Genomic DNA, 12,352 nt, shown 5'->3' with positions numbered 1-12,352 from the left:
GGATCTACACAAAAGTTATGCTGCTAGGAAGACAGCAGAAGATTCCACTATATCCAATGATTTTGAACCATCTATGAAGATAGGCAGAAAATCAGAATATTCTCTTCTACATGCTTGAAAGAGCTGCTAGAAGACAACAGGATAGTGGAATGTTTGAATAGCATGTAGAAAGAAAAAAATGGATGCCTCCAGCCAAACTAGATAATCAGTTGCAGAATGATATTTTTGGAAGCCAGATTGTGTTCTGGAAAATAGTTTCTCTCCAGGAACCATAACAGACAAGAGTTAACCTTTTTTTTTTTTTTTTTTTTTTTTTTTTTTTACAGAATCTTGCACAAGCAGCTGGTCAGAGTGGACAGTAGTTATTCCAAAATTTTGGATCTTTCCCTGGCTTAGTAAATACAATGATAATTGCCTTTTAATTTTTGTCTTGAAATATACTCTTGTAAAAAATTTGCAGCTTTCATTTCTCATTTAATGAACAGCCTGTTCATTAAATTAGACTAAATTAAATTTTGTTCTTTAGAAAATTGTTCTTTGGTGCCATTGAAGAAAATTGGATTTATTACTTTTTTCCTTTGCTTTTTTTTTTTTTTTTTTTGAGCAAAAAAATTGGAGAGGGAGAGAATAAGTAGATGTTGCTGATGTTCTAGCAAAATCTACCAAAGGGTGCTCAGGAATGGCTGTTGGATGAACTACTGTGCAACCATTGTGTTATAGGATAGACAGCAAGCAGGTGGTATATATGTGCTTCATTTTCCAGATTTTGTCCCAGACTTCTTTAGTAGTGGTTGTTCTTCTTATGGAGATGTATATTGGATTCGGATTCAGGATTCCTTTTGACTCTGATGCTGGTTTGTCTTGCTCTTGCTGGAGCATGCTTGAAAAATTTCTAGCAGCCCTTCAAAAAATTTCCCATGCTTTTTTCTGGGCTTCTTTGGCTGTGGCAGAATCATCATTTCATCATGGCTTAGGGAAATGTGGAACCAACTAGATGTTTTAGGAATTTCAGTTATAGCAGCTTGTATAACATGCTTTGTCACATGATTCACTGCATCTTTGGTGGAAGAAGAGTTGACCATTGCAGAATCAAATTCTGCTAATGATGGGAAGGTGAGCAAGCCAGCTTGCTAAATTTTCCATTGTAATATCTGTATTGGAGTGCATGGTGGTGGATACTGTGGGAAAGTGTGATTTACTAATAAATTCTCATCATTTTCTTACTTGAGGATTTGGATAGTCATATTAAATTTGGAATATTTGGATAGTCATATTAAAGAAGGTGTTGCTTCCTATGTTTAGGAGGAAGAAATTATCATTGTTGAGTATATGCCCAGCAACTCTTCCTCTGATGTTTGTTTGAGAACTGGTCCCACAGAGCATTGTGTCCATTTAAATCCCCCATTAAAAGTGAGTAGGGTGGAAACTGCAATACAACATTGTCAATGTCATCTTGACAGATATCTGCAGTAGGAGGAGTGTAGCTGCAGCATACTCTTAATAGAGTGCTAAGTGAGAATCAGACAGCAACCGCTTCTACATTTGTATTAAGTGAGACTTGCTGGAAAGGAATATGTTGCTCACAAGAATGGTGATTCGATTCCTCCATGTGCAGGTCCATCCCATGTCCTGTCTTTATCAATGATTGTAGTATTTTGTAGTGTTAGATCATCTGTCAGCTTTAGGAAAGCCTGCTTTTATATTTCTAAAAGAGGGCATGGATGTTATTGATATTTTGATGGAATCCATGATGATTCTATTGTAGGAATATTTTTATTATTTCTATTTGATGGTATCATCTGACTTCTTGCGCTAAGTAGTTCTGCTGTCATTAGCCTTGATTTTTTTTTATTTTTTAAGAAAATTGAGGACTGCCAGTATCCATCATTTCATCTAAATTGGGAAAATTATCAAAAACATAGCCATTTTCTACTCCTTCGGGCACTAGGTACAAGAATTATTTTATTTTCTTCTTCAGGAGGAGCAGAGGTATCCATGCGATCTGAAGATAGTCCATCTATTAGTGGATCTTGAGGTATGTTTTTGATCCTCTGCAATACACATTCCATTATCTTCCTTATAAGCAGAATTTCATGTAGCAGGACATATTTGGCATGTCCTCAGGAGTGAGTCAATATTGAATGGTTTCCTTCATTCAATCAAAGGAAATGGAAAGCAGGTCATAATAGAGTGATTATATGATAATTCAGGGATGTTGTAACTATGAGAAGGCAGGATTGATATATGGATTTGGATCCCTATTGACACATTTTTGACAGCTACCTTCTTAGCATAAACAAGTTTACCAGATGTTGCAGCAAGTTTTGTGGTATACTGCCTCTTTGCTACCTGATAAGTGACACATTGCTCTGTTTTTATTTTTTTGTATCTCCTTTTCATCCTTCCACTCCACCTGCATCATGCTCAAGAGTAAGCAGGATGGTTTTCCTCGCCATTTGAGCATTTTGGTATTTTGCTTTGGCAATCTTTGTTTTCATGGGCTTTACTGCCACAGAAGGTGCAGATGGAAGAGCCATGACATGCTGTTTGAGAATCACAATATTGCTGGCATTTAACGTGCAAAGGGTTTGGGATGTAGAGCCTTACTGGAAAGTTGAGATATAGGACAGATGTTGGTGGTTTTCATGTGCTAAATGTAAGGATGATGCACCTGGTAGAAATCTTTTGACCATTCCTATGTATAAATATTCTCCTCAAGGCTGTCACCCTCTTGATCTTTCATATTGGAGCAGATCTCTTTGTATGGTACATTAAGGAGATCCTACTCTGATATTACACCTCTGGAAAAGTTTATAGTTTTGTGAGGGAATATACTGGAAGAATATCATAATTAGTATTCCTATGATAGATGTTACACAAAGTAACTTTTCTGATTTTGTCTTAGGTGTTGCTTCAATAAGTATATCTCCTGAAAAGAAATTCTTTACAGACTTTGGAGGTTGTTTCAAACCCTTGTCGTGACATTTTTGCAAGAGTATGTCTCCCCTATTAAAGGTATTATCAAGAAAAGCAGTGTACTGAGAGAAGTTTCTGGCATCATCTTCTGCTTCTTATTCTAATTTTCTGTTGGTGTTTCTACATGACAATAAGGCTGTGGATCCCCAGAATGGTGGTCTGGAAAACAGGATGGTAAAAAATACTCAGGAGAAGTAGAGCAGAAATACATGAAGAAACACATAAAAAAGAATAATAATGCAAGGGGCCAGTACCATTACTGGGAGGTCCCCTCCACTATGAACAGATGCCTCTCATGGAGTGGTGAAAAAGCTGAACTAGATAAGTTCCCTGCTTATATAAATAACTTTAATTCTAATATTTAATCTATGAACTGTAACAAAAAGGCAGCACCTCCTTTTTTAACTGTATTAATAAAAAAAAAAACACCTTGTAAAAAACTTTAACAACAGTTAAGCTTTCTTGAAAACTCACCTATATAAACAGTTTCATGTTTACAGAATCTCATCATCATGATTTACTAATAAATTCTCATCATTTTCTTACTTGAGGATTATGAACAGGAAGGAGCAGCAGATAGTTAAGTCAATGGAAGTGAATATTTGGATAGTCATATTTTCCCATCTTAGTAATAGGTAATAAAATTGTATAAACAAGGAATATAAAAATGTACTCTCTCCTTTCAACAAAACTCCATTCTCTGAAAAATCCTGTTATGACTATTATTAAAAAGGAATAAAAAAAAAAAGTCCAATTCCATGGCTCCAACTTATATGTTTGCAAAGGATGTGTCTCTCATATCAATCAGGGATTTGCTTCACTAAAAATGTTGAAATAATGTCAATAAAATCTTACCAGAAGCATTCTTCATAACATCTTGGCCAGAAATCATCACATTCTCTTCTTCTCCTTGATGTTTATTGACTTCTGTTTTTAGCTCCTGATAAATAGAGATTGGATATTTTTAATGTGAATTTATATTACACAGTTTCAAACTTTGAGGTGAGGGAAATATTTAAAAAAGAACACTTTAAATAAAACTAATACCCTAATGAACTAAGAAATATGTCAAGCTTTATTTAGTTTGTGAATTTCTGAACATTTTGAACTGTGAATATCCAAATCAGATAAGGTCTTAGGGTTGTGTCTGCTGATAAAATAACGAAGACTTGTTTCTAATATATTAACTTACAAATGAATTAAATAAGTTTATTTTAAGTGCAAGCCTATAGAACCATCTATAAAAAGAGAGAGAGAGAGAGAGAAAACAAAATGGTGTATGAACAACCAGAGAAAGAAATAAGGTAAAGATAATTTAACTGTAATGTGCGATTTTAATGTGATGAGGACATTGAATGAATAAGAAACCAAATAAAAATAAGAAAAAAACTGATTGTTACAATATGGTTTAATAGTTGGTAATACACTTTTTTTATGAAGTACAAAAATAATCATGATATAAATCAACATTGCAGATCTTGAATTATACATATTTATTATATTTTAGTCAAGAAAAGATAAAGAAACCAAATTGCACACCTCCTCGCCAACTAAGAGACATAGGTTTAAATTCCATATTAGGCATGGATGCATGTGAATTTCTTCAGGTGGTAAGTGAATTTTATTACCCAGTCAAGAGTACCGACAATCCTGTTTCTTTTTTCTTTTTTTAAATAACGACTGAAATGGTTTGAAAAAGTGTTCTATGTTTAGGCTCTAGAGTAGGATTTTCAGATTATGTAACCCCTTATCATATTAAAGTTGCCAAGAAATTATATTCCTGGTTTAATCCTTTATTATTGAGACAATTATTAGAGGCTAATTAATGACTTCACATTGATGTGAAGTCATTAATTAGCCTCTATGTACAAGTAGCCCAGTCATGAAGATACTCTGTGCAAACTTTATTTGCTTACACTTGGATAAAGGATTAAACCAAGAATATAATTTCTTGGCATCTTTAAATTATAGTATAACCAAGTCATATAAACCAATTGGAAAGAGAAGACAGGATAGACCTGAAAAAAGGATATTAGATGGATAATGAGAAGGAACAGACCAATGGTCTATATTCATAATTAGGGTTATAATGATGACTATCTAACCAAGTCAATATAAACTTTCAATATATACTGCATGATAACTGTTTTTGGTGGGATTCACATAAAAAATTCATATTATGGCTACCTGGGAGCTGAAACTGTCACCACTCACTTGTTTTTTGCAAAATGTGTGCCAAAACATATATAACATGAAGAACAGAAGATGGGATATTGGCTTACTTAAGAATTCAAATATAAAGGATGCAATTAAAAAAGAAACAGGTGTTTTTAAGATGAACAGAAAACAGAAAGAAGACTGGATGATCATGAAGAAAGACAATTAAAAGCTTAGCAAACATTAAGCTATACAAGATTACAAACTAAGGCTATGATTTCATTGTATTATGTCTGTTAACTGCATATATTCTTCAGGTCATTCATCTGCTCTGTGGAATGAAATGACTATAGATAGAAATGAACAACACATGAAACTAAGAAATAAGATAAAAGAAGACTGAAAAAAAAGGAGGGAAGAAATATGTAAAGAAATTAAACATAAACATATGAAGAGCAGTACTAATAACAAAGAGACTGCTATTGATTCATTACCTTTACTCTTATTAAATGATTGACTGCCTGTACATTTGTTTTTTTGGCAGGGCAAGAATACTTAATAACTGAGTGTAGTATATATAAGATCACAATTAAGAATCTTCATTTTATATACCAATTATCAAATCATAAAGCAATGAATGTGGACTGCATACAAGAGAGAGATAGTCTGTAAAGAACCCATTCAGTCTGTATAAATCATCATGCATTTTTTTTTTATTAATTTTTTATGGGTATATGTGCAAACTGAATGGCATGCAGTTCAGAGGTATAATTACCACAAATGAGTAGAATGTTGTCTGTCTGTCAGTCTGTTTGATGTTTTGTGGCACAAGAACAGATGTGGTTATAATGCAACAGCAAATGATCACAGAAATTTACAAGTTAAAAAATACAAAAAAATTACATAAATGGATATAGATAAAATATGAAAGTAGTTATAAAAGAAAGGTATACAAAAACAAGTATAAAAAGATGAATAAAAAGCAGATGTAAAATTATTATGAAAAATGGTATAAAAAAGTTCATAAAACATAAATAAATACAACAAGATATTAAAAGAGTATACACACGAAACAACATTGCATAAATAAAAATGATGAAAATGATCTATCTATCTATCTATATATATATATATATATATATATATGACAAAAGTTATTGCTTGTAAAAATGTATAAACAAAAGAAACATTTGTTGAGTCTGAAAAAATCTGCTGTTTATGGCTGAGATAATGACTGAGCTCATTAATGAAATGAGGCCAGTCAATTGAAATATGACCGATAGTTAGTTCAGCATTACAGAACTGAACTTGCACACGGGCATGTCCTCACCCCTCAATAAAGAGTGTGGAGATGACTGTGACCTATGCAGAACCGAGTAAGAGACTTCCTCTGTTCAAACTCTGCACAGATCAGACTACCACAATTTGGTAAAGTTTATTAATAGTCTCTCTATTCAAAGAGAACTGTCACTGGGATAAAAGTTTGTGTCTGAGAATCTACCAGTATATGGTAGAGGCAAATGGTGGATGCTTGAGAAACCGACCTAGTTGCAGTAACTGCAGCCTTGATTGCAATCCAACTTGGAATGACTTGGAATCCAACAAAAGCATATAACTAAGAGTTATAAGCTTCTGTTGGTTGTGTATGTTATGTTTAGTCATAACTAAGAGTAGCTTCCATAAATGGGAGAAGAGGTGCTGGATTCAAGATAACCCTTGATTTTTCATAGCTCTAGTGCTTTTATTGCCTGCAGAGAACTTTGTGAACCTGCAGGCAATAAAATGAACCTTTCTGTAGCAATGCAGTCTGGTGTATTTTAATGCATGCCTCTATCGCAAAAAGTTCACAGATGTAAAGATGTTACACTCTAGTGGGATGGAGTATAATGCTGTCTGGAAAGACAGCAGAAGATCCCATAAAGTTCCCCAGTGTTGGACCTTCTGTGTAGACAGAAACAAAATCAGAGTATTCCCTTCAGTGTAGTTGAAAGATCTCATGATAGGCAATATTAGAAAGGAATATTTGGGTAGCAGAAAAAAAACCTGCATGGTGGTATGCATGAATGACATAGTGGTAATGTATTAGTAGCATCTATGCTGTGTTGTCTATGCCAGTATCTAGAGCTTGTAAGAGAGCTTTTATTTGCAAAGCAAAAGGGTTCAAGGCAGTGTGTATCTAGTGTAGTACAGATTGTTCCATCATGGATGAAAAACAGCTGATCATGTAGGGTAGTGTGGGAGGGATTTTATTTTATTTTCATTGCATATACCAGAAACAACTTTATGTCAAAACAAAGATTCATTAGCCTCAAAATAGAGACTAAGGAATAGGTGAAGTTCAAAATGCTCCAGTTGCAATTTTGATGGTTGAATGATTAATGTAAATCCATTGCAGGAGACCCACAATCAAATTTTGATCTTATCAGTGCCCTGTACAAACAAAGTAAACAACATCTGTCAACATCCCACGAGGAGGAAGATAGGATGCAAAGGATGTTCATTACTTTACAGCACTTATCTTGCAACTGCATTACGTGAGGAAGGAAGGTATGTTTATTGTCAAATATGAGCCCCCAAGAACTTGGTTTCTGATGCAAACGAGATTTAATGGTTGTCCCTAGCCATGGTCCTGGATCAGAATGAAGACCACATCTGCAGCAAGAGTGCACATGCATGCACGCACACACGTGCGCGCGCATACACACAGTTTCCTGCTATAAAAATCTGACCACATTTGCGAATGCATATTTTGAGAGATAGCCAATGACTTGCTGCAGCTGTCTTAATATGACTATCATATTACTTGAGTGGCAGATAATGGTAAAGTTATTTACATAGTTGGAGGAAGTTGTTCAGTTATCGAGTTGATCTTGATTGAAAAAAGTGTGACAAAAAAAAAACTGAAATGTGTGGAACTCCTTCTTCCATTATACAGTCAGGGGGAGTGCAGTTTCCACTTGGACTTGGAAGATTTGACTGGATAGAAAGTTCTTTTTTTTAATAAGAGAGAGATTCCCATTGAGATCAAAATTGTGTAGGTCTTTCAATATGATACTGCTTTGAGATTTGAAATATTGAAAGACCTCAACAACAATTTTGATCACAGTGGGAATTTTCTTCTTATTAAAAAGAACTTGATTACTTAATTGCAAAAGAAATTAATTTTTAATAAATACTTATTAAGAAAGAAGTATTAGCATTGATTTTCTTTGATATGGAAAAACAATGCTAATAGTTGCATTTTATGAAGGCATCTCTAAAGTATACCTCCAGCTAGACTAAATGATCAATAGTAGAATAATCTTTTTGGAAGACAGATTGTGTTCTTAAAAAAAAGTTATTTTCTTTTGGGTACCATAAAAGGTGTTTTATGCAGAAAAAATAGTTCTAAAAATGTCCTATCCCCCTCAGAAGCCAATGCAACAATAAGAGGTAATCATTTTTTCCAAATCTTGCACAAATAGCTGGTCAGAGAAATTGTATGGTCATTTTTTTGGAGGATTCTGAATCCTTTGCTGGCTTAGGAAAGGCAATAAGTTTTTTTTTTTGTTTTTTTTTCCCCAGAAATATAACCGGAAATATATTCTCACAGAAAATTTTGTTGTAAAAGTGCAACAGTTGATTCATGGATGAATGCTACAAATGTTTTAAAATCTTACTGACTGGTCCAAAGCAGTCAGACAGCACTTAAGCAGAGAGGCTTTAATTTTTCCTTTGGTGAACAGTCTTTTGTGTTCACTGGTGCTGCTTGAAGAAAAAACAGAATATGTTGTTTTTCAAAACTTTGATTTTTTAGGGAACTCAAAGGGAAAAGAAGCTGTTGCTGATGTTTTTGCAAAAATATCTATAAATATCTCAGCAGTTTCTGCTGGGACAGCAACTGTGCAATCATAATGTTCTAGGATGGAGAGCTTGTAGGTGGATTGTTTGATGCTATTGGTGGATCTTTTTTATAGATGTATATCAGATGCAGGATTCCTTCTGGCTCTTATATTGGATGTCTCCTGCTTAGGCTCAAGCACATTTGAAATCAATTAGGTTTATTATTCTGCAAACTGGCAGAAAATACCCCAGCTTTCTACTAGAATTCTATAGTTGCTGTGCAATCAATATTCACCATGGCTTAGGTAAACATGAAACTGACTAAATGTTTTAGGAATTTCAGTTGGCAGCTTGATTAATACACTTTGTTACATGGTACACTGAATCACTGATATTAGATTAGTTAACCATCACAGAATCAAATTCTGTTAATGAGGAAAAGGTGAACCAGTCAGCTTACTTGATTTTCTGCCATGATATCTGTAATGCAGTATGTGGTTGCCCATGTAGGAAGGTGGATATCATGGGAAAATGATCACTAACAAATAGGTTGCCTTCGTACAGTGGAAAAAAACTAGGATGAGAAGATAGTTAAATTGATGATAGTGAATGTTTTGGTGGACATATGGAAATATGTGCTGCTTCCTGTGTTAAAAAGCCAGAGTTCATAGTTGTCGAGCACATGCTCAACAATACTTCCTCTCATGTTTGTGCAGGATGTACTCCACAGAGTGTTGTGTTCATTTAAATACTTCTTTAAAATTAAGGGGATGGTAATTGCAATATGAGATCATCAAAGACATTCTGAGAAATATTTGTGGCAGCAGAAAGATAGGTTTGCCTGCATGGTTGGTCGAGTGGTTAGCACATTTGCTCTCCAATCAACAGGCTGTGGTTTCAAATCCTGCTGTGGGCATGGATGTTAGTGGTTATCTTTAGGAGAGAAGGAGATGAATTTTATTTTACTACATGGTGTCAGATCACTGACTCACTTATTGGAGGCCCGAAGTGGGTTCAGAAAAATTTCATGTTTGGTCTCTAGAGCAGGGTTTCTGGCCTATGTAAAAAAATAAGTAAAAAAAAATACAAAATATATAAAATCAACAAAAATAAAAAAATAAATAATTCTTGGTCCACTCACAGTATGAATGTACTATAGGTTTACAAATGGTGGTTGAGATTCAGAGAGGAACTGATTCTATGTTGGAGCTAGTTGGGACTAGCTGGAAGGGAGAATGGTTCCAAGGATGGCAACTTCTCTGTGGGTGGAGGAACATTATAAAATGACAGGTCATAACTTGGTTTCAAGTATGTTTCCTGAACGCAGAAGCACATTGGTTTATGCTTCTGCTAGAGAGCCTCTAATGTTGTTTATGTCAGGTCAGAATCTATGGCAATTCTATTTCTTTTTGGTAATATGATCCAGATTACTATGTTGACAGGTTTTGTTTTCATTAGTCTTGGATTTATTATTATTATTATTATTTTTTTTTTTTTAAGAATTGCAGACAGCCAATATCCATCATTGTTTCTTCTTCTAGAAAAATATCCATGACATTGTCATATTCCACTCCCTCTAGGGTCTATTAATTGTTTTATCTTCCTGAGCAGGAAGTGAAAGGTAGCCATACCATCTGTTGATGGACATCTAATAAAGAGTCCACAGGCATGTGTTTGATCCTCTGTGGTGCATATTCTATTATTTTTTTAATAAGAGAATTTTCATGTAGCAAGACATGCTACAAGACATACAAGACTCCATCCTAACTCCATATTGATTTTTCTCTTTAATTCAATCTAAGGAGATAGTGAGCAAGTCATATCTTTCAGAGCTGTTGTACTTCTGAGAATGCAAGATTATTGACATATCCACATCTCAACTGACATTTTCTTTATAGATGTTGCATGGAGTAATTTTTCTGGGAATTTTGCTGTAGCTTCTTGAATAAGGATATCTCCTGAATGGAATTTCTTTACAAACTTTAGAAATCCAATAAACCCTTCAACACCCTTCTTGATAAAGAAGGGTGACATTTTTTTCAAGTGATCATGCCCCTGCTGAATGCATATTAAGAAAAGTGGTTTTTATTAGCAGCCTCTAATGTTTTTGTTTCTTTCATATTTTGTTTTCTGTTGATGGTTCTATGGTTTCTGAAATTTGTTTGGGCTCATTAAAAGAAATGATAAACAAGAGAATGAAAAGTTATTCATACTTGATGGAAGACTGATTCAGTGCCCAAGCTTCACACCCACCATGGAGTCACATGTGGATGCCTGATGTTTGGCAAGCAATGACTATGCTCAGGAGTGGAATACCAAGGCAACACTGGATACTATGTGATACCATAACAAGTTTTGGTCCCAGTCCTTGGATTATGGAGAAGTAGACTTACTGCAATATCACTGACCCTTGCAGGCAAGCCCACTAGCTGATTGATCCTGGTTGGGCTATCCAGGCCTGCCCCCCCCCCCTTCCAAAGCAGAGGGTGAAACACGTAAGTATACCAGGATCTCCCTTTCGAGATGTCCAGGAGTTGCACTACATGGCAAACAAGTGGTGTAAGGCATTGGATCCCAGTGATGGTGGTCTGGAAAGTAGGATAGTAAAACAGACTCTGGAGAAGTAGAGCAAAGATTATGAGAAGAAAAGTACAGAAAAAGAATAAGGACAAAAAAGGACCAGTACTGTTACTAGAAAGTTTTCCTTGATCAAGAACTGGTGTCACACATGGAGAGGTTCATAATGCCAGATTGCCAGTTGGCTTCATTGATGTTTCCTGCAGGCAGAAGAATATTGTTTATTCTGCAATATAGCCTTGATATCATCAATATATTGAGGACACTAGGAATATTAATTGTTTTATCTTGTTCAGGGGGAATGGAGGTATTCATGCTATATGTAGATTGGACATTTGTTGGGGGTGGGGGAGGGTCTCAAGGTGTGTCTTAGATCCTCTGTGGTGCATATACCATTATCTTTTTAATTAGTGGATTTTCATTATTAGGACCATTTTTAGCATGTCCTCTGGAATGAGGACATATCTATTATTTTCTTTTATGTGATTTAGAGAGGCAGCAAGAAATTATGCCATTCAGTGGTGATGTAATTATGAGAAGGTGAGTTTAACATTGTCATACGAGGATTTACCACTAGATATTGTGCTTTCTGCTTCCAGATTAGTGATGCACTGTTTGGTTTAATTTTCTGGATCTGTTTTTAGAGGGTAGGTTTAGCATACTTCCGAGCATTCCACCTTTGGAATGCTCGTGAGCATGCTAAGTGATCTCCCTGACAATTAGGGCATTTTGGTGTTTTACTCTTACAGCTTTAATCTTGTGATCTTCACTGCCACATCAGGCAGTTTGAGAATAACTGTACTTTGACATTTGAGGTAGC

At 34.9% G+C, this 12,352-nt stretch overlaps 1 protein-coding gene across 1 annotated transcript in view; it reads right to left on the bottom strand.

The window, feature by feature from the left end:
- LOC150107495 (uncharacterized) overlaps positions 1–12,352 on the bottom strand; it is a 1,121,546-nt gene that overhangs the window by 369,599 nt on the left and 739,595 nt on the right. The window contains exon 56 of the mRNA XM_090392112.1: positions 3,832–3,916. Coding sequence (XP_090248238.1) covers positions 3,832–3,916 — 85 coding nt within the window. The remainder of the gene's footprint in view (positions 1–3,831; positions 3,917–12,352) is intronic.

Source organism: Typopeltis vanoorti, chromosome 4 (genome assembly GCF_054136105.1).
Source record: "Typopeltis vanoorti isolate ZY-2024b chromosome 4, IOZ_Tvanoo_1.0, whole genome shotgun sequence".
Taxonomy (NCBI): domain Eukaryota; kingdom Metazoa; phylum Arthropoda; class Arachnida; order Uropygi; family Thelyphonidae; genus Typopeltis; species Typopeltis vanoorti.
The sequence above is the reverse complement of the archived record's forward strand: the minus strand, read 5'-3'. Positions and strand labels throughout refer to the sequence as shown.